Consider the following 24,093-nt stretch of genomic DNA (forward strand, 5'->3'; position numbering starts at 1 on the left):
GATGCTATAACAGATTTGCCCAGTGATTTTTGACTACAATACAAGTTAAAATAAAGCATTTAGAGTCTCATGGACTACAACTCCAATATTAGAGTGCCATTACATTTTTTGGCCACCTGGGGAAAGTGGAATGGGGTGTCATAACACCTTATAAAGTTATGCTAAAAATTTTAGCAAAAATGTGTCTACTTGTTCTTCCAAAAGGTGCAAAGCAACTTTAGCATACATTTAAAGCCGTTTGTGTCAACCGGATGAATGCTTTTATTCTTCTTTAAGCTTTGCTTTTCGTCTTAACCACCTCTTGAGGAAAAAATATATTTGGCTCCTTGGCTGCTAAATGCTTTGGAATGTTCACCAGCCAGTTCCTAACTTTTTCTGTCAGCTGCTTGGTGCTGCCCAGGAATGTACAGTGGGTTTTACACTTAAAACAGCAGCATAATCTTGATTGGAATTAGAAAAACACTTTGTTAAAAAGAGAATTATACGTTTTGTAGGGCTGTTGGAACTGCAGAGCTGGTGATAATCATCTGTGGAAAAGCGACAACTTCACATTACACTTAGTCATTTGAGTCAAATATGAAAAAATATTGAGGAGTGAAGAGTTACTCAGTATAATTCACATGTCTGTAAAAAACATCCATCCACCACCAAGTCTTTTTTTCTGTTGTACGAATCATAAAATATCAATATGATTTCATCACTTGATTAGGGGCCAGATATCGAAGGATCATCCACATAAAACTTTATTTAACAATTTTTTCTCTTTAATTTCTACAGAGCCTACGGAACGTTTTAAGTCAGCCAATAGCTGCTAATTATACTCTTTGTTGTTGCTATCTTTTCTTGTAGCTTCTCGCTGCTGTTTGCTAGTTAGCTCAGTCAGCAATGCAGCCAGTGGCTGTAGTAGCTGACTGGACCAGTGACACTGGGGAGAGTAGGTATATATACAGGTATACATGTAGGTATGCGGAGAGGAGCGAGGGGAAGGTTGGTCATCACCAGCGTGGAAAAGCAGCCAATATTTTCACAACTAATTATTAATTAACAACAATTATTTATTCTTATTTATTTAATAAGTGTTTACTATTTAAATTAATACATGTTGCAAATTAAATGTACAGTCTCTTGGACGTTCTGGACAAATTCCAACCCAATTCAGTGAAAAACATGCAATTGCTGAGTCTTAGAATACACATACAAAGATTCCCAACAATGCTGAAATCTAGCTACAAGGGCCAAAGTTCATAAATTCATGAATAAATAAATATTTGAAGTACAGGTATAGGATTTTGCAAGGTCCCAGGAAATTAATAGTTTTTACATGATTTTGTTTGAGCAAGTCCATGACATGAACTAGGAGAAGTTTTGAACTCTGGGTGAGCTGGCATGCATTGACCCGAATATGAGTTCATTTTTGCATCTTTAATTTCTACTAGCATTTGTAAAACTTGCATTTGATGGTGGCAGATCTAAAATCAATCAAATTCACACCAAATGTTAAGCATTGCCCTGTGTCAAGCTGCTATATTTTTGGCGGTCACAACAATTTAAAAATACGGTTTTAGTGGATATTAAAATATCTCTCCAAATACAAGACACAAAAGATATACAGTCTGACACTACCATTGTCAGACAGTAACAGCATTACATTTTGCCCCTGAGCATTGACATGTAAAGGACTGTAGGAGTGAAAAGAAGAATACATGGGCCAACATTGGTTTCCAAATCTTTTTTTTTTTTTTTTTTAGCTGAAGAGCATCAAAAACAGCCAATGGCCTGTCACTCAAGACACCTCAATTGTGCTGGAGTATTTCCAACAGATTGAATCAATCGATGCTGTTTGGCCAAACACAATGGAGTGTTTGTGTCCATTGTTTATTTTATTTTCATGAATGAATGAAAGAAAAAATGTTTTGCCTTCGGATCATTTCAAAAGCCGTCCTACTTAAGCTAGCGTATTGTGAAAAAAAACGCCATCTCGCTAGAAATAACAGATCACTCGCCTTCTTTAATATGACCTGATCTTGTTGGTTTAATTTCTACTCATCTACAATAAAACTGTGTGCTGCTCAGCGGTCTGTCACAATGATTAAAATAGACATGAGCAAAAGCCAGAGTTCAGTGAATGCTATGTGAGCACAATGAATTTGGTTGGAGTTTTGCTTTCTTTAAAGGTGAAGTACCAATCGCATGGACAGACATGGAGTGCTTGGGTTTCCTGCAGAGGGATTTTCATGTGTGTATTTAAATTTTGCTGTAATTTACATGTAAATGAGGGCAAGTCATCAATTAACTGTAACCTCAGCACTCACCATTGAATCGCTGTTAAATGTTTTACTTTATTTGATTTGCCATCATGAGACATTCAGGCATGTAAAATAAAGCCACACAATATGGTGAAAAATATCACATTGCGATTGCTTTCACAGATCAAGATTGGAATATGATTCAATTAGCGGAAATGCTCATATTGTATCACAGTTTTCATTTTCACAAAAAAGAAATTAAAATCTTGATGATGTGACATTTGTTGCAGTCTGTAACAAACATGTTTTCATACATCTGGAAAACAAGTTTTAAAGGCCAGTTTTATAAAACCGAAGTGTAGGATTCACATCAAAAGATGGCGTAAGGACACAAAGTGTTTAAGCAAAAAAAATTCAGATTTTTCGGTGCGCATACATAACCTGCGCCAATTTGCATCCTGGGGGCATGCTCCCCTGTTAAAAAAAACTGCACAATTTTAAAAACATCAATCTGGTGCAAAAATGAATAACATGACCATAAATTAGAAACTGTTGAAAATAGGGCTGTCAAGCAATTAAAAAAATGTATCTAATGAACTACAAGCTCTGTGATTAATTAATCGCGATTGATCACATGCCAATATTTGCCATAAGCATTTAAAAATATTCTAATGCAAAAGTATTTTGGTAGATAAGTGAATCAATGAATAAATGGACATTCTAAACTTTAAAAGAAGGTGGTATCAATCCGATACCAGAGTGTGTTAAAAAAAAAAAGCTGTATATACTACTAACCCTGTATGGATGTGATACGATCGTTATCATTGTTGTATGGCCTGGCTCAGGTAAAACCTTGCAGAGATAGAATCTAGGAATAAATAACAATTCTATTCAAAAAGTGGCTGCACTTTAACAGTTTTTAAAGGAACAGTTTAAAACAGTAGTGCAACAGCAACTTAAATAAATCCAGGAATAAATAATTTCCTGAAAAAACTTACCCATGGAACTCGTTTGCTTGCAGCACCGCAGTTTGAAGGGCAAATATTGATGGCTATACTGTGTCCACCTAGTGTGCAGTCTTAGCAAAGACATGGGGCACACATCGGAGGTCCAAATTTAAGTAGTAAAGCTGATTGCCTGCACGTCTTTCAGCCTTACGTACTTGCCGATACCGATACCTGCATTTTCAGCAGTATTGGGGTAATTTCCAATACTGGTATCGGAATCGGAACAACCCTAACTCTGATGGTACAAAACTTCCATGCTGTATAAATTGCAGCAACTGGTGCTCCTGTCAACAGTTCCATCTGGGCGTTTTTTGAAGCCCCATTCCAGTGTGTTTTGGTATTTCTATTATTATTCCTGACAATTTTTTATAATTTTTTGACAAAACTTAATTTTGTGTTTAAACTAAAAATAATTAACCCGACGCTAAAATGGAATGGACTTCAGTAGAATCTGGACTTTTATGTCATCCACCAAGCTTGGCTTCTGGTTTTATAATAAAGGCTGATGCACGTAGGCTCTACGCAGAGCTGACGCCATAACCTACGCAGATTACCTAAACTGTAGTGAGCATTTATACATGTGCGCTGGCGTGTCTGCATTGCTGGCGGTGGTGAGTAGATTGCCAGCTGTACTTTCCCCTTTAACCAGACTGGACTGGTCAGTAGTTAACCTGGCTCTTACAAGTAGGCATTTCACGGGGCATGAAGCTCGCTCCTGCTCAATCTGTGGCTCCTTCTCTCATTTCCCAAATCTGTGCCCAAAATCTGTGGCTATAGGCCAACCACCCAAGCCTTTCCTAAGCCCCCAACCTGGAGAGACTAAGGTGGTGCCGCTTATGACTCCTCTGTGTATTCATTTTAACGGAAATGTGTGAAAAGTTCTATAACTGTAAATACATTCATGCTTGCAGCTACTGTGGAGACAGGCACCCAAAATCAGTGTGCCCGAGAGTAACCCGCCTTATGAGAAACTGTTTTCAATCAAGCATCTGTCAAGAGGTCAATGGTCACATTCTGTTTTATTCATCTTTAACAAAGCATCCCAACATTTTTGGAATCTGGGTTGTAAGGCTCTTTTCATGTTCATTTAGGACAACTGAGTCATGAATTTCCATTGTGAGGCATGAAAACCCCCAAAAAGAAAGCAGAACTCCACTGCTGAGTGTCAGCTGACGCATCCTAACCTGACTCAACCATATTTAGAATTTCCACAGTGAACTGCCGCAGAAATAAACACTAAACACATATGCCCACTTAGTCATTTCTTAAGCATTTGAAAACTGGCATTAAACTCATCTTCGTAGTTATTCCTGAAACTATCAAGAGAGAAAATTTAGGAGGATAAAATTTAATTTACATTCAGGCACATTGCTGCTTTGAGATAGCTGAGGTTGAGTTACTGTACTAAAAATAAATAATGCAGTTTTTGCTGCAATCATGTCTTGCACCGTCAGGGGAGAAACATCCCTGAGTACTGGTGGTGGATTACTGCTTGTAGTTGTTGAATATCACCATACAATGACAATTTATAGTTACTGTTTTCACTGAAACATTTGCTGTGATTTAACTACACAGTGGTTGTGCTGTCTTGATAAGATACCACTACATTTGGCAATACATTGTACAAATAAAAATACCTAACGAGGACCTAACAACAAACTCCACACAGTAAGGCAATGTGCAGCCAAAAAGATACACTGCTTTAACACTGCTGGACTTGCAATAGACATGGTGTGTCCTGCTGGTAGCAACTAATGTTGCCTTGAGCTGCTAACCTCAAGCAGAGATGAGACCTGGAAACACACTTCACAGTGGAGGTCAATTTGATTTATGTCAAATTATTTATTACCCAACAAAAACCCCCTTTCACACTGGATCAAAAAACCCACTGACACCCAATAAAAAGTCACATCCAGCTTTTGTCTCCAATGGGAAAGGGTTCAGCTGTCATTTATTTGCAGATCAAATGACGCCACAATAGTCATGGGTATTTATTGGCTACTGTTCTGATGGTAGTACTTGGCACTTAGTACTCGGTGATACTTGACACCCAGGTGGACACATTTATTTTAGCCCCTTTTCCAGCGCACTATGAAATTAAGGATATAAATACTATATCATAGTCAGGGTTTCCGCTACATGTAATTGATCGTGGCGCACCGCCACGGCAAAATAAAAGCCGCCACACCTTCAGAATGATGATTTTTTTTTTTTTTTTTTAATGTTAAAACAATGTAAAGCAGGTTTTCCACTAGAGGTTGCACAGACTAGTCCCCTGCTCCACAATGACGTTTTGAGCTTGACGTCGACTAGTCGCTGATCATGTAACAGTAGGCTACAAGAGTAGCGGCTTGAAACAACAGCTGAGTGCGCTGAATGAAAAAAATACGAGCGCAGTCAAGCTGGATAGAACGAGCGCGTACCAGACAGGAAGTCGGGCACAGAAAAGGCGAGAGAATCCGGTCAATTTTCAAAATAAAATAAATGATGATTAAGTTTGCTTGTCCGTCTATAAGTATTTGTCAGTTGCGTCTGCACACAAGACACATCCATAGGCTACATACAGCGCTAGAGACAGACCTGTGTTTGGAAAACCGAGCAGATACAGACGGGTTGATGTTTGACCGGCGCGGAGAGAGAGAGCAGGAGAAACTGCCGCTTCCGCGGGCAGTGTGTCCGGGCTGCCGGCAATTAAAAAAAACAAAAAAAAAAACTCCGCTCATATCGACAGCTTTACGTCGCGCACAACAACAACAGCAGCAACCAACCAGGAAAAACTAAAACTGTGAGTGAAACTGTGACTGAGCGGGACTGTGATGGTGACGAGGCCTGTGTGTCGTTTTCCTCCCTAATTGTTTAATGAACAGTAGCTACAGTATTTTCTTTTGCACCTGTAGGCTATATGTTACAAAAAAACAAACTGATTTACAGCTTGTTGTTTATAAAGCTGCTGTACTGTGGACTCATTTCTGTGCATGAGCTGTCAGTCAGTGAAACAGATTGTTGCAGAGCATTTCCCTCCTATGAATGATGTCATCAGCGACTAGTCGACGATCCGGTCGCGCGCACCCCCCCCCCCCACCCCCACCCGTCGATCAGCCCACCCTCGCCGCCACTCTTTAAAAAAATCCTGGCGGAAACACTGATAGTATTTATATACTATATAATACATACATACTTTTCCCCTTTCCCATCTGTCTCTGTCCAAGCACTGCTTGGACATTGCTCAGTCAGCACTGAGTTTTTCAAAAGAGAGGCTGAAGTAAAAGATTTTTAAAAAAGAAAAAAAAAAAAAAGGAACCACCTCAAAGCTCCAAAGAACTACTTGAAGACCAAAGAAGACCAAGGAGTCGAGACTGTCATGGACTTTCCTGCACAGTCCCTGACCTCAACCCCATTGAACATTACAGGAGGCACTTGACAGACTGAGAAAGCCAAGCATTCTGTCACACCAAAAGAAGCTTTGTGGAACACTGTCAGATCGTGCTGGGATAACATGAGTCAGGAGGTTTTACAATAACTTGTGGAGTCCATGCAGCTCGAGTCCATGCTGTCATTAAAGCAAAAGGGGACCAGCCAAATACCAGCCAAGATATTCTGAAATTCATGGACATTTTTCAAAAGATTAAACTTTTCACTCAAATTGTTAGGCTGATATAATTCTTTATAATGAAAAAAATGGTATTACATTTGAAAACAATTGCAAAATAAAAGTATTTTTACTAGTTGTCACAGACTTTCAGACCCCTATGCACATTTACACACAAATTTTGGTGTGAAAATGGTAGAACAATGATTACCACTAATGTATTGAGTTGGAAGACTTCTTTACACACAAAGAAACATGATTTAGGATAGGCCAATAAATACAAACTAAAATATCCGTTATTGCAAAAGAATACCCCAACAATGTGTGTAATTTTTAAACGATACATTGATGTTATGAAATTTAATGTTAAAAATAAGGCGCACAATTGGAGAACATTGTGTTTAAACAGATGTCATTTTTGCTGCCTCAGCTGGGCAGATGAGACTTCATAGTTTCATATATTTGTATCACATGTTCGCTGCGCAGAACTGCCAATTAGATGGGCTAATTGCCCTTTCACTGTTAGTTACTACTGGGGTTATTTTAATAACTTTATAATAAATCTTAAATAAATCTTTCAGTGTACAGCTTCTGTAACATAAAACAAGTCTTATTTCTATTAACTCTAAGGCCGGAGATATCCTTGCTTTTACCAAGACGTTTGGATACACGTGAGGGCTGGCTCACGTATCCTGCGTCAATTTTGTGCATCAATTGTGCCCATCCTCAGAAATTAATGCTATGCATAAGCAAAATGCAATATGCACATGAACGATAGAAGCAGTGTAGCACCAGTATGGGGATGGGACACAGTCAAGAGGAGTCAGTAAACACGTCAGAGGCAGCAGGGACAACAAGCTAATGTGTGCCATCAAGTGTTATCCTCTGGTAACACACGTGTAGAATTTCAACAACTACATTCACCACGCAGCCGGTTGTCTACGCAAACATGTGGTTCAGCAGCAAGTATATCTCTGGCCCAACCTGTTGGAGCATTGAGGTGCAGTGGAGATGCCAGGGCTAGGCACACTCAGCTGTAGCAACTAAAGATATTGGAAAATATCTAATCTGGATATTTAACCAGTCATTATACAAACTATGTACGAGGAAGCATGCAGATTAAAGTCCAGTTAATACCTGGGCCAACTGATTTGGACATTTGCACCTACACATACAGCTCGTCCAGATAATGTCCTGTAAAGTTCTATTTCTTTTGCATTTTAGTATTCAGCATATTCTACGATTCTACTAATTTCTTTGCATTCAGAAAATATTCCACTAATGCTGGTAATCGGGCATATGATAAACTACAGGACTGATGGTCTCACCTCATTGTGGGGCAGCCCAGCAGCAGAAAAAATCGGGATCTTCTGTCCTCTGGCAATGCTGTTCATGCCATCGATGGCGGAGATGCCAGTCTGGATCATCTCCTCTGGGTAGATACGGCACTGAGGATTGATGGGCTGACCTGAAAAACACAGAACGGGGAAGAGAAATCTATATTTATCACATACAATCATATTCAATACAACGTGCTGAACTTGCATTTAACCGATCCCTGAGGAGCAGTTGGCAGTCACCATGTAGTGCCAGGAGACTCCAGTTCTAGGCAAGAAAATTTACTTCATATACATGTTTTTGAAGGTTGGGTTAACCTTTGTAACCGGAGCAAACCCCCAAAGGCATGGGGAGAACATGCAAACTATAGGGGGCCCTGTTCCAGCCAGGATTCTGACCTTCTTGCTGTAAGGGGACAGTGCTAACCACTTGGGCTGGGTACCGTTCACATTTGAATCAATACCGGTACCACTACCCAATGGTACCTTTTTTTGGTACTTTAATCTCTCTGTAATAACAGAAAAAGTAATTTCAGTTGTAACAAGTTGAATCATTATATATGAGACAATATATATATAATGATTCATATTTTCAGTCACAATGCACATCACATGTAAGACAGTCTTTCGAAGTTTGATTTCAGTAGCATCTTGCTGTGCTGCATATAAATCTGGTAAATAAAATACTTTATAAAGTAAACTGCTACATTTAGCTGTTCCTGCTCATCAACCTAGTGCTATAAGAATACAAATAATAGAAAACATCAAGATGTACAGTATATGTGCTGGCACACAACATCTCCACTTGTGGTGACTGTATTTTAAACCGAATAGGAATTTTGAGTTTGCGTTTTGACCCCTTGAGCCTGCTGTAGCAGCTTAATGTTAAAGGCTACAGCAGCAGATTGAGCTGATTATGTGATGTCAGCAACTTAGTTTCCAAAGCATATGAAATACTGTATATATACACACACCTGTATAGCATGTATGAGCACACATATTGTTTTATGTTAAGTGTGTGAATTAAAATGTATCATTTGTAAATATACTTTTATCGAGTACTGATACTAACCTCTGTTAATGCATTAATGGGAATACCCATTATGCGTTAGCTATGAGCTAGTTGGCTCAGTTCTTCTTATATAAAATCAATTTGGGAATGAAAGAATTCATACTATAATATTTCCTCACAGACAGCGTGCCATACACGTCCTGTTAGTTTCATACCGTGGTTTCAGACATACTAATAAACATACTATTTTAGTAAACTAAACAGCATGTGGTGAGGAATTTTGAATGCAGTCAGTGGCTGAGGGAGAAGTGTCACTCTAGCCCTTTTCACACAGAGATGCCGCATCATCGTTGCAACGAAGGCTCACCTTTACGGTGCCTTTGTTTGTTCAAACTGAACCAAGGGCATTAAGCCACTCCAGTGTGTCATTTCATACAGCATGCCGCAGTTGCGGAGCCAAATGAGGCGTGACACGTCATGACGTTGAGATCAGAGTGTTTTTTTTTTAAACATGTTTCCCCCGATTTCCACCTGTTAATCAGGCAGAAATGTGACGAAGAGTCGGTAGGACAGACAGGATAACGCTTTAAATTTATTTGTTTAAATTTGATATTCTTTTCCTCATTTAAGATGCCAAAGACACTACCTGCTACAACATCCCTGTTGTTTGGTCCTGTAACGCTGCTTTGTGGGTTGAAGTGTGGGACATTTCTCTTTTTTTTGATGAGTAAAGTATCTGTTTGGATGTCAGAACACCATCAGACTGTCACACTCCTGCCCCGCGCTGCCTGCATTTCCATTCACACAGATGCCGTCTTGCCTCTGTTGTGGCTCTGATACTACCTCCACTGGCGGATCAGAGCAAGATTCCCACCTTGAAAAGGCAGTTTGAATGGGGCTTCCTTCTCTCACTCTATAATGTTACTGTAAAGATGCACACTCAGGTACCGAAATTTGGTACCGACTGATTTATTATGAATCACTACTCCGTAGTACTGACGTAAATTGGTCGGTACCCTTAAAGTACCAACCCTACTGACCACTGACCAACCATGCTGAGGTGAAGTATCCTGCACTGCTGGCTTTAATTTTTATGAAGAAGCAGCTGAAGGAGTAGGGTTGAGCAAGGTTGAGATGAGTATTTGGTACAGATAATGAACTTTTAATGAGTACAGTAACTAGAGTGCCTAGTTGAAAATGTAGAACTAGCTGCCAATATGTATAGCTAGTAGTTTACATTTCCTCATGTTTCTTCAAGGTACAGTAATGAAATAATTGTACAAGGACTTCTGTGACATTAGACCAATCACTGTAAGGAACAAAGAGATTTCAGTCCAATGAGAGTGAGAAACGAAAAAGTGGCAGAATTGTAAGCTGAACTGCATGACATCACAAAGATTAACTGAAATGCTTGGAAACACTTTGCAATTATCAGTTCTAGACCAATTTAGGCTGTTCTGTTCCATAGCATTGCTGAAAATGCAAAGATGTGAAATTAACTGCTAAACTGCATTATCTAAAGAAGCTAATAGCTGGGCATGACCAGACATCTGCTGCCTAATTCAACTACTTAACCGTTTTCAGTGTAACAGGCACATTTTGGCCTGTACCACAGTATTGACCATAAATACACACATACACATACAAAAGCACACCTGTGTCTATGTGGAACAGGTGAAATTAGCATATGTGCTGTCAGCTTTTTTGAAATTGTTTTTTATTTAAATTGTGCTCCATTTTTATGAAAGAAGTTAACTAAATTTAATATTCTGTTATTTTGTAAAATAATATTAATTGGCCCATTCAATATTCAATGAATGGTCATGTGTGTAAAATTGCTTATTCCTATCAGCATATTTTATTTTCTATCAACGATTGTTCTTTCTTAATGCAGCACTCAATTTAAGTGGCCTAGAAATCATCCTTGAAAACTGCTGGAAGACAACAGGTTATTGAGGTCGTACCCATGATGTCCAGGTAATCCTCAGCCAGAACACTGGGCCCACGGTCTATGGGTTTTCCAGAGCCATTGAACACACGACCTGAAAGAGGAAGATGTTCTCCTTTCAGCCAAGTAGAAATCAAGTCTGTCATTTAATAAACTATTTAGTAAGTTCATTTCAAAAATAATTACTAAGAAACAGATAAAATGAAATTCATTAGATGACACTTTCAACCACATCTGATCTATTCTGATTTGTGTCAGACTCTAAACAGATAAGAGTGGCTCTGATGGCTCTTGTCAAGTCTACAAGTAACAAGTACAAGTAATTATAAATTCATGGACGTGATTAATGATACTTCAAAAACAAAAGCAGGTTTACTTTCTACCACTATTCAAATATATGTAACCTTGTACTGTACTGAGATAATCACACTGATTGAGACATTCAAAAACATTTCGGAAAAAAGGTTTTGATTCAGTGCCATTTTGCCTTTACCGCTTATTGAAAACGTAAGTAAAATAAGCATAATGAGGTGAATGCAGTATAACTCTAAACAGCATTCAACCTGCTTTAAAAATTGTATCTTTGTGTCACAAAGACAAAAGGATGAAAGGGGAGCAGCTGTTAAGAAAACAGAACTCTGGACTAATTAGTGTTAAACTGCATTATTATCACTAAATTTGGATTAAATATGCAATGTAAAAGGTGGTTTATAATACCCAGCATGTCCTCTGATACTGGGGTACGTAGGATATCACCAGTAAACTCGCAGGCTGTCTTCTTGGCATCGATACCAGATGTTCCCTCAAAAACCTGAACACACACATACATGGAAAGGCATTAAGAAAAACAAATCTCAAGACAGTTTTGCTATAGAAAGAATTGGTCTCCAAATGGCCACAGATGTGTACAACATAATCTACAAAAAAAAAATGTTATCATGTATACAACGATTTGTGCGTAATTTTGGATACTCACAATCCACCAATCCACTCACAAATACAAAGCAATTTGGGTACATGAAAAACAGTTTTACAAATGCACACGTCTACGGAGGACTGAAAAAACATTAATGAATGATTAAGTATATAAAATGGGTCAATAAATAATTTTTCACACATTCAAAATTAATTTCAAAGTGCAACTTGAGTGTAGTTCTGAGTATTTATGACAAAGGTATTATAATCCCAGTGTAAAATACAGGCTATAACTCAACACTCAGTGCAGCCTATACCTCAATGACATAGCAAAAACAAAAACACACAACGTTTTCTCCTTTGTGTGAGCCACCAAACTGCGTAGCATGCAGCACTACTTTTTGCCAAGTAAAACTTGAATCTATCCACTGTGCTGTCAGACTAAGTAAAGACATTGGACACACGTCTGAGCTCCAGTTGTCAGAAACTAACATTATCAACGTTTTCCAAAGATTTCAAAATTAACTCACACACTTGTGCCGTTTTTTCTATTACATCTGCCGGCCTGGCTGTACTCTGTTTGACTCGGCGCTGCCAGGTTTTTCATTTCCACCACAACTGGTCTACCTGCTTGAAGGTGCGTCTTAAACCAATGATGCACTTGTCCCAATCCCTGCAGTACTATCGAAGAATCACCACTAACAGTGGCTCCACTAAGTCAAGTTACCAAAAAGTAAAATTTCCTATAACTTCTTCACAAAAAAAGCCCCCCGTTATTTAGTCATTTAAAAGCTTTGACTCCACAGTAACAGTAAAACACAGCAGATGTTTGAAAGTGCTAGTGCCACAAGTGCTAGTGGAAAAACAGATGACAGTCTGACTCAAGCTCACTCCAGCTAGTCACATGACACATGCTGCTCTCTTTACAGCATGTCACGCATAGTTAAAGCATTTATTGGAGCATTTAGCCAAATAAATCGGATTATTCATTTTCCCTTCTGAGATATCCAATCCAGGGATTTTGGCCAATATCAGACCGATACCGAATATCAGATCGGCGCATCCCTATTTTAAACACACACACAAACATTCAAACTGTACATATACATACATTTTTGCAGTCTTAATTCATACCCAGCATTTCTGAATTTGCACATTAAGATTAGGTAACAGGTAACTGATAATATTTTATTTGTAGAAGTACATTCCAGTGGTGGCTGTGTAGGATTGTTTTGACTTGTGTGATCTATTGACTATCACCCATTCTTGAGAAATCATGTCCTACCAAAAAAACTTAAAATTATTAATCATCAACACACTAATTCCATTTATTTTTTGGTGAAAATTTCCTTTTAAAAGGATTTATATATATGAAATAAATATGATTTATAAAATGTACTGGTGTGCTTTTTTTTTTTTTAACTTCTAAACTTGCCGTGCCAGAAAACACTGTTGTCCCAGACAAGAATTCACAACTTCCAAAAGATTAAAAAATGTGTTAAAAGTCTTCTATTTTTTGTTAAAAAATGTTGGCCCTTTAAAGTTGTGTCCCAGATCTTTGTCAACTCCATCAGATTTCTACAAAAGCATAATTTAATCAGGCATAAAAGCGGTTAGCTATATCCTAAGGACCCCTGTTTCACTTCCTGGTTTCAAAAAAAGGCGGGAATGCTGTTTAGGCACTGGTAAGCTTTCTATTTTCTGATAAATTCATGAAATAATATTGCTATCAGGTGTGTCTCAACCGTAACAGGTCCACTCTGTTGCCCTTCTAAATCATACCAGAATATGAATTGTGGTTTAAAAAGGTGTATTTTGATTAGCATTAAGAGAACTCTTAGCATCTTTCAAAAATAAAATGGCTACTCACTACAACTATGCTGTGAAGTGAAAAAAGTGACATTTCGTCAACTCCGTCAGATATTGCATCTTATGGAGTTGACATCTATGCTGACGGAGATGACATAACTCTCAGTTCTCTTTAATAATTGAATAATGTGTTCGAAATCAGTACTTTATTTTCAATTAAATTATTTAAATACCATTACTACACTAATCAAGTGTTTTAATGGATGCATATCAATGACTAAGAAGGCTTTTTACTTCAAAATGTTTCAGGTACAAATGGCTAAACACAACCTCTCATTAGAGGGCCAGAAACAGGGAGTATCAGAGAAAGAGAAGGGATAGGATAAATAATCAGCCAGACAGAAAGGCAGAAGAACAACAAAGGGAGAGAGAAAGATGGAGAAAAAGGGTTGTGGAGGGGAAAATAAAACAAGTAGGAGACATGACTGAGCAAGCAAGGAGATTAAAGAGGAGGAGATGGAAAAGTTCTCCGAGGAGGTCACAAAAGCACATCCAGTGACTAAACAGCAACAGTTTTGTTACACAGGCCAATGTCCAATGTCAATGTCAGATTTCGCAGATATGTTTCTTTATTTCTAAGCCACAAATCTTTCAAGCAATGGCATTGTCTTGCTAAAATGTACACAATTTCAAAATGTCATTACAAAGTCTAAATCATATAATTTGGATGGAGGGCTTCTTAAATTATGATAGTCAAATGTCCCATTTATGGTTACTACCGCAGAAAAACACAGATACTATCCCCATTCAATTTTCTGATCTATATATGTCCTTACATTTTTGTATTGCAATATTAAATTTAGATATATTGTCCCATCCCTAGTTGTAATAAATGGTGGCTGTTTAATTCAGGGGAAAATAGGTCTTTCACAGTTATTGTTATTTAGTTTGAAAGTTGATCAGTTTGGTTACAAAGTTTCTCAATCTTCTCAGATTTTTTTAAGGTATCGATGAATTAGCTGATTTCAAGTCAAAATCTGAAACAATCAAAAAGAGAAGATTCATGTTTGGAATGGCTTTCTGTGTGCTTCCAGGTTTTTAAGGCTTGTGTACTATTGTGTTTCATATGACGTCAACTCCATCATAGAGAAGTCACCTCCGTCAGATGGACTTTTTCTGACATATTCATGAAATATATGTTCATAATGGTTTATAAAATGAGTTCATGTCAATAAAAAGTGTCTTTGGTACACCTAATGTGCGTTCTTTGTGTTATAAATCATATTATATGTTGTTTATCACAAAGACAAATGACATTATCAACAAAAATTGTAAGTGGGCAACATTATAATGGTACTTATTTCTTGAATAAAAAAATATTAAACTTTTTGATTATACAGCTAATTAAATCATCTTGTATTTAATACAACAAAAATCATTAAACATTACCTTAATGTTTTATATTATAATACTATGACTTTTTGTGTGCCTGACGGAGTTGACAAAGTTCAAGTCCTCAGCTGCAAAAAATGCTATTTAAGAAAAAATTAAATCACTGGGTGGTAGGCCCATTACAAGGTTTAATAGCCAAGACTTTGATCTTTTATATAATATATAATAATATATCCCATAATATATCTTCCAAGCAGGATAGAAGGTTAAAAATAAAAAAAAATTAAAAAACACGGTTTTGTCCCAATTCTCATATATTAAGACAGGCGACTGTACAAAAAAGATATATCCAGAATACAAACGCTGCCATCTTTCGGAGCCAAAGCAATCAGGTGGAGGAGCCATGGCATCAAGGTACTGCCAGTACACCCGTCTGACTCAATCGCAAGCAGGGCTCAACTGTCAATCATAATGGCATACCCCCTTTTTAAAGTGGCAAGTCACTTAGTAAAACCAAATTTCTGCAAAAAACACACATCTGAACATACATCAGAAGATTGGCTTCTCGTCAATTAAATAAAAAGGATCACTCAAAAGAAATCATAATTTCTTTAAAAACCCAGGCACCGTAGCTTTAAAAATGTAAAACATTTGAGTAATATTTGCCTAAAGCAGCAAGACTCTCAAACTATAGGCTCAATAGGTGCCTGTCGGTGGACAATTAAGGATTCTTCTTCTCACCTGAACGACTGCTTTGCTTCCAATCACCTCCAGTACCTGCCCACTCCTCTTGGTGCCATCGGGCAGGGTCAGGTGGACAATTTCAGCATATCTTGGGAACTAGATCAAAGAGATTAAACACAATTTCACAACAGCCACCCGAATATTACATTGGTATCATTAATACAAGGATATATCTGGAATTATGAGCAGTGATGTATGATACATCAGACTGGTTGTTTGTTGAGTGGTCCCTTAAAATATCTAAAAGAAAAAGCATTTCCATAATAGACAACATGATGGAAGAGCCACCAGGAGAAATTTGTGGCTCAGTCTGATGCCCAAGGACACTGCCACATGTAGACTTCAAGGTCTGGGGATCAAACCAATGACCTTCTGATTACTGGACAACCCACTGAACCTCCTGAGCCACAGCCTAAGCTTACAGTATTCAGTATTCAGAGGCAGTCTTTCATTGAAGTACTAACAGGCTAGATGCTGTTTGGCTTCAAAGATCTAACATGTTCAAAGTGGTATGGCTGTAAGTTGCCTGTAAAGTTTTATAAAAATAGAACTTCTAAGCATCCTCACCTTAACATTATCCAGGATCACCAAGGGTCCATTTACACCCGACACAGTAGAGTAGGCTAAAAGAAAAGAGAGTTGCATAATTAATTCAACAGGCCACCGGACAGGAGAATAACACTGACAAAACCCCCCATCTCTTTGAGCAGCTAAAAGCCTACATGTGAATAAGTAGACCTCCTTACAGCCAACACTGTTAATAATCACAAGCTGACCTTTCACGGTGAGATTTAAACATCGTTCACGCACTTTCAGGCCCAAATGTCAAAGGCAGGCAAATGTCAGGAAAAAATGCATGAAATTCACTTGTGCACATATGGTGAGTACAATTACAGGCATATGATTTGTTCTGGTGGTTAGAGAAAGTAGTCTGTGGCCTTCGTCAGCATTAAACAGTAATAATTGCAGGAAGATGTACTTCTGAACATACTACAGGACAATGAAAAAACATCAGACAAATCAAACATGCTACCAAAAACTCTGCTGTTGACATTGTTAGAAATGCTGCCAAACTACTTGATAAAGACAGACTCACAGAATGGCGCACAGACATGACAGATACACAAATAAGACTAATTGTAATAGGTTGTTAAAAGTTAAGGTGACACAATTATGTGAAAATACTTCATATAGTACCTGTGATTATCAATCCACAGCAAAAGTTCACAGCAGATAATTTCTTTGTTATCCGTCTTAGAAAAGACAGACCAAAAATTGAAATTGGCTGATATGTCATCATGAGGCCAACTCTTACTGTAAATATCGGTTTTCAGAATCTATCAATTTATCATCAACTCACCTCACACCAAAACATTTTTATTCCTCTTCTAAGAAAATGTAATGTGAGAAGTACGAAAGGACACACAATTATCACCGCACGAAGAAGAGGGTAGATACAACAAAGAAAGGTATGCTTTTGAAAGTGCAAGGTCTCTTGTGTGTAGTATGTAGAGCTTCCTCTCTGACCCATGTTAGCAAAGAACTTACATATCATTGTAGTAGCAGTTGTTGAGTGGAACGAATGTGTGTTAGCAGCTTGTCATAAATGTCAACTAGTAAATGCATTTCTTGCAGACAATGCAGTATGAAAGCTGACAACTAAAATACATTTACAACCATTGCAGCAAATGTGAAATGACTTGCCTGAAAAATCTTCAAGCTAAAATGCACCGCACTGCACTGTTGAGACACCTGGAAGCTGAAATGTAAAACTGGCAGAATTGGAAGTTGAACTGCACTACATAAAGAAGCCAAGGGTTGAGATACATTGTCAGAAAAGCTGCAAGCTAAACTTTAAAAAAGATGAAGAAACTCTTTGTATCAATATCAAACAGATGAACCAGACATCTCACTCTAAAGCAAGAAAATCTGTCTGTCTTTCCGTATGTTCCTCGCATATCTTGAGAACCGTTCATTGGATCTACTTCACACAAGTTTGTTGCTGGGGACCCAAGGAAGTGCAGTGTAAAATTTGGTGCAATTTGGACACGCTCAATATTGCTTAACATTAATAAATTTTGTATAAACAGCAAACATCACTCTATGCAGCAGCGGGGGCCACTAGGGCTCAACTCAAATCACTAAATGAGATACACAAGGGGCAGCAGACAACAGCGTAGTAATAAGTGAGTCACAGAAAAGTAATTTCACACAGTGTGCTCTAAAAACAGAAAAGTAGGTAGGAGATAAATTGAAAGTCCCTGTTCATTTAGTGTTACCACATCTTCCTGCATTATTCACAGTAGAGTTGGTCTGGACAGTGAAAAGTAACAGGTCTTTTTCATACACATGTGCTCAGCCTGACTCGGTTTGAATCGGCACGTCAGCGAAGAGCGCAGGGATTGGTATTTCCATTACATAATGACATGGATGTGTTGAGTAGTGGTCAAAGGAGCGGCTATGAATACTCTCTGGATTACTGTCGAAGAATCGCCACTAACAAAGCTATGCTAAATCGGTGATAATGACATTTCTTATACCTCCTTCACAATTAAAGACCCGCATTACGTAGTTATTTAAAAGCTTTTAATATGACGCAGCAAATTCAGTAAACAGCAGCATTAACTAAACAACTCCCTAACAGCCAAGAAGCTGTGCACTGCCCCTGTCAAATAAACAAAAAAAATATTATTTATTTAAAAACAGCTGAAAGTGAACACGAGTTCACCAGGCTGGAGTGAAGTATCATTAATTCTACAACTTGCGTCATCTAAAGTTGTTATTTGACTGATTTATATTAATTTAGGTGTAATATGAATTTAGGTGTATTAATAATTTAGGTGCAAGATTCATGATTTGGGAACACCTAAATATACTACTGGTGGCGTATTTTGAGCTGGGTGATATGGCCTCAAAATATTATTGAAATATTTTTAGGCTATATTGCAATTAGGGTTGAGTACCATTCACATTTGAACCAACATCGGTTTCGATACCAGTACCTGGAATTCCATACTGGTACCCAGCGATACCTTTCTTCAGTACTGTACTCTCTCTGTAGTACCCTCTAACCAGTTGAATCATTAACTTCTAGAGACAATATATACAAGTCATATTCTCAGTAACAACAAGATCACATCAGTCAGTCTTTCCAAGTTTGATTTCAGTAGCATCTTGCAGTGCTGCATATAAATCTGGCAAATAAAATACTTTATAAATGTAAACTGCTATATTTAGCTGTTCCTGCTCATCAACCTAGTGCTATAAGAATATAATAGAAAACACCAAGATGTATTTGCACTGCCCTCTCCTGACACTCAACGTCTCCACTAGCAGTGGCTGTATTTTAGACCGATTGGGAATTTTGAGTTTGCATTTTGAGCCCTTGAGCTTGCTGTAGCAGCTCAATGTTAAATTGCTACAGCAGCTGATTATGTGAAGTCAGCAGTTATAACTTAGTTTCCAAAGTATATGAAATACTGTATATACACCTGTATATATGAGCGCACATATCGTTTTATGTTAAGCATGTGAATTAAAAAGTATCCTTTGTAGATACACTTTTATTGTGGTAGCGATGCTAATCCCAGTTAGTGCGTTAATGGGAATTTCCATTATGTGTTAGCATCGAGCTAACCGGCTATATAAAATCGATTAGGGAATCAAAGAATGCGTACTGTAATATTTCCTCATAGACAGTATGCAGTTCACATACCGTTGGTTTCATACCGAGGTTTCAGACATACTTTAAAACATACTGTTTTAAATAAACAGCATGTTGGTATCAGACTGTTGGTTTGGGAAGAAGTCTCACTCTATGTCTCTCTCTCTATGACGTTACTATAAAGACGTGCAGTCAGGTAGAGAAATTTTGCACCGATTGATTCGATGTGAATTGGTACTTGGTAGAACCGACGTAATTCGGTACCCAATACCGAGTTTGGTACCCAACCCTAATTGCAATACACAATATATATCTCGCTATTTTGAAATCTCCTCAAAAGCACTTCATAAATGCTAGGACTTAGCAACAAAATGAAATATCATGATATGTTTTAATTGTTCAATCCGAGATGATACTTTATATATCCTTGCATCACAATGACGACCTAATACTGATACATTAACCAGTCTTATGTGTATTGTAATATTACTGTGTTGTTAAAGTTCTAAAATTGGAACAAAAAGGTGGTATGTTCGTAACTAAATCATGTACTGATGCGAAAAAGCTGGGTCTTTTGTTTTGAAAAAACAGAAACGTCTATGTTCTCTGTTAAGATACAGTTTTCCTGGCTTCAGGGCACAAACACGTCAGTACAAAGACTGAAGCAACTGAGTTTCCACAAAATTCTGTGTCCTTTTCAGTTTTTTCTTAATTCTGTTTTTTACAGTTTATAGATAACTTATCATTTAGGCTAGTTTTAAACCCATTTCTTTGAATCCATCAAAATCAATATGAACATTTAGTTGCTCAACATTTTAATGAAGTTTATATTTTATGATGACTTACCAACTATGGATGACAAAGGAAAGAACTGAATATTTTATTGCCATATCAACATAACTGATTTGAATTTGAACAAGACAACCACACTCAAAATGCAGCACTAAGGCCAAGCAATCAAATTTGTTCAAACAGTGCACTCTTTCCAAATCATGATTGGAGCACCGTCAGTGATGAAATATCATCACCTGTTAAAAGTTTAAATGATGCTTGTACCTGAAAGTATCTGAAACTAGTACCATTTCAAAGTAGAGCAGGTTTGTAGAGGATTTGATTTTTTTCATTTACTACTACTACTTTATTGTAAACATTTGTTGAAAGAAGCTTAATATTTTAAAAAGTAAAAAAGGTAAAAGTTGAATGCAAGCATAAATGTCATTAAAGAGCTCAACATTTTGGTATTTAATGATTTCTGTAGATGAAAGTGATGAAAAGATGAAAAAAAGTATGGAAGAAGAAAGCAGAAAAATAAAGTATCCAATAAAAAAAAGCTGTGAACAATATTGTGAATTCTGACTCAGGACGCATAAAAAATAGAGTACAATAACAATAGTGTATGTAGCTTAAGAGACCAATAGTGTGGAAGCTTGTCAGTATTCAAACAACTTTATATAAATGAAAACAGTATTTCAACTGGTCCAGTTTCTCCTTTGAATAGCAGGGCTATTTTCAGGTCCACTGCAAAACAAAAGACAGCTGTAATGGCATACTGGAGTGATAAAGACAGACAAGAGAGCAAAGGGTCTGGACCTAATATGTTATTTTCTCAGAATTAAACGATAATGTTCGCTCTGCTTATATGGCAGCCAATATGCGAGTTTACAAAAAATCCACGGACGGCCCCCATCAAGTCCCTCTGTCCATCTGCAGACCTGGGGGGGAAAATGCAAAGACATGGGGCTCAGGGGGTTGGGGGTGGTGACTCAAGGTGGCGGCATTGTTTCCACTGGGTTTTCTATCGTAGTCTGGTGTTCTTCTTTATGTGAAAACCTTCAATCTCGGGGCTGATATCAAAGACACGGGGAAATTAGAGCAGACTGGTAAGAACATAAAGCACTAAAGCTTAGCGGGGTGCATCCACTATGCCACTAATTAGGTAGAGGCCAACAAAATAACCTTTCAATGTGCATTGCAGCCACTTCCCACACACACCTGCATTTCACCCTCTATTAGCCAGACAGGCTGTGTGTGTGTGTGTGTGTGTGTGTGTGTGTGTGTGTGTGTGTGTGTGTTGAGGTTGGAGTGGGATATGGTGGTGGGAGGGTGGGGCAGAGACTATTGAGAGACCAAGAGAAAAGATGGCTCAAGTGTGATGGTAGAAAACCAAGGGCACCACAGAAACAGAAAATAATTTTTCCTCTCCAAAATAAAATGAGTTTTACTCTAAACAGCCTTTATCTCAGTTCCTGCCTCAGGTCCCACATTCTGGTGAATGACAAGTTCTCACTCTCATCTTTCTTTTCTACAAGATCTTGCTCTGCAGTGGGGCTGGGGGAGAGGGTGAGGGGTAAATGCTGTTTATGGATAACCTTTGCTTTCCTCATTTGCCACCGAGTACAGAAAGCAAGTTTCGGAATCAGAACATGGTTTAATAATTGCACTAATAGTGTACCATATTATAAGCTATCTCACTATCTAAATATATAAATAAATAAAAAAGGTATAAGCCTCAGAAATATAGTGTTGATCAAGCTTTACATTTTACGGTCAAGACAAACTCACATGTATATACAATATATATTACCCTGTTAAGCTCCGCAGTCCAATGCGAACCATTTCAAAAGGTAAAAACCACATCATCAAGGTACAATCAACAAACAAATAAAACAACCAAGCATGTATTAAGTTTTGCCCACTGAACAATAGGGTGGCTGTGCGTTAGTAGTGCAACTCTTAAAATGTGACAAAATGGCACCAAAAAAAGAAAACTGCGATTACAAATGTTTTTATGTTAAAAAAAAAAAAAGACTAATTACACAGAAGGCGCCATGATTCCTCTACACCCGAGATCCTGAGATCTTATATGCCCGACCTAGAGCCTACAACAGCCAATGGTTGATCATGAAGTGACCCACTCTCTTCTTCCTTCTCTCTCCTGGGCCACTGACACGACAGCCTTTGGATGAATGATGCATCATGTAGCTAATGAGATTTCAAATCCAGTATAATATAGTTTATATCTGTTTTTAAAGCCCTAAAACGTGGAAGTTATGCAGGTTTATGTCCTTTAATGTGTTTTGCTTTTTGAATACCTGTTTTTTCACCGAAGCACTGATGATTTTCTTTGCACAAAGTAAGTGTAAATAAGGGCTGAATGAATAATCGATTTAAAGCATGATTGCTAATCGCATTGTTTCAAATCACAATCGTAATTGTGATTTGAAACAATGCGATTAGCAATCATGCTCAAGGCCCAAAGCAACGCCGTATATGCGTATAACCTTGGACCTTGTAAGAAAAAAAGGCGGCACTTGCGTGATATGGAAGTATTTCAGCCTCGAAGAGACAGACATTTGACAAAATAAAAGGTACTATGCAAGACCTGTCGTGGTCTGATTATTCTCTTATTGGAAATTCTTTGTTATTTGTATTATTACTTTGTTTATAACTTTATTTAAAGTCACAACTTTTGCGATAATTGTGTATTTGATTGTTATATGTTCCACGGCAATTGAAAAAAATAATAATTAACACTTGTTGGCAGCAATGTTTCCTTAGAAAAACAGTGGTATTGTTATCCAATTTGAACTTGGATCATGTAAGACTATAGATGTGGAACCATTGTGTTTTTCAGCTAATAAGGGCCATTACAGTTCATCTGCAGGCTTATTTTTGCATTTTAACAAAATTAGGTGAGAAAAATAACTAAATAATTCAGTGTGTTCAAACTCCTATAGATTAAAGAGCTTCTGACAGCTTATTTCAGCAAATTTCAGCTTATGACCTTTCAAAAGAGCCAAAAACCATGCCTGTACATTAAATCATTTTACATACACTTCCAGGACTAACAGGATGTACAGTCGTGTTCAAAAGTTCACATACACTTGTAAAGAACATGTATATCATGGCAGTCTTTAGCTCCAATGATTTCTACAACTCTCATTTTTCTGTGATGGAATGAGTGGAACACATACTACTTCGTCACAAAAAATGTTCATGAAGTTTGGCTCAGTAATGAATTTATTACAGGTCTTTTGAAAATGTGACTAAATCTGCTGGCTCAAAAATATACATACAGCAACTTGAAAGATCAATTTTGGGATTATAGAAAGTTGTGTGAATCAAATGTTCTTTGTAGCAAGGCCTCTTAACTTCTTCTGAGCAGGTGACTTTTCTGGGTCCATTTTAATAGGACTTATTTGATACACCCACTTGACTCAGCCTCAAAAACTACAATGGGAAAGTCTAAGGAGCTCAGCATTGATCTGAAAGAGCACATTATTGATTTGAACAAGTCAGGAAAGTCACTTGGAGCCACTTCAAAGCAGTTACAGGTCCCAAGATCAACTGTACAAACAGCTGTTTGTAAGTATAAAGTGCATGGCACAGTTGTGTCACTGCCACCATCAGGAAGAAAACACAAACTATCA

At 37.7% G+C, this 24,093-nt stretch overlaps 1 protein-coding gene across 1 annotated transcript in view; it reads right to left on the reverse strand.

Moving 5' to 3' along the window:
- The window catches only part of LOC141009196 (V-type proton ATPase subunit B), a 53,035-nt gene extending 36,419 nt beyond the window's left edge, over positions 1-16,616 (reverse strand). Inside the window, exons 1-5 of the mRNA XM_073481665.1 lie at positions 16,567-16,616; positions 15,997-16,095; positions 11,857-11,950; positions 11,156-11,233; positions 8,171-8,310 (exon numbers count right to left, since the gene is read on the reverse strand). Coding sequence (XP_073337766.1) covers positions 8,171-8,310; positions 11,156-11,233; positions 11,857-11,863 — 225 coding nt within the window. The 5' untranslated portion in view covers positions 11,864-11,950; positions 15,997-16,095; positions 16,567-16,616. The remainder of the gene's footprint in view (positions 1-8,170; positions 8,311-11,155; positions 11,234-11,856; positions 11,951-15,996; positions 16,096-16,566) is intronic.
- Between the last annotated feature and the right edge of the window lie 7,477 nt (positions 16,617-24,093).

The sequence above is a fragment of the Pagrus major genome, chromosome 15 (assembly GCF_040436345.1).
Source record: "Pagrus major chromosome 15, Pma_NU_1.0".
NCBI classification, from domain to species: Eukaryota; Metazoa; Chordata; class Actinopteri; order Spariformes; family Sparidae; genus Pagrus; species Pagrus major.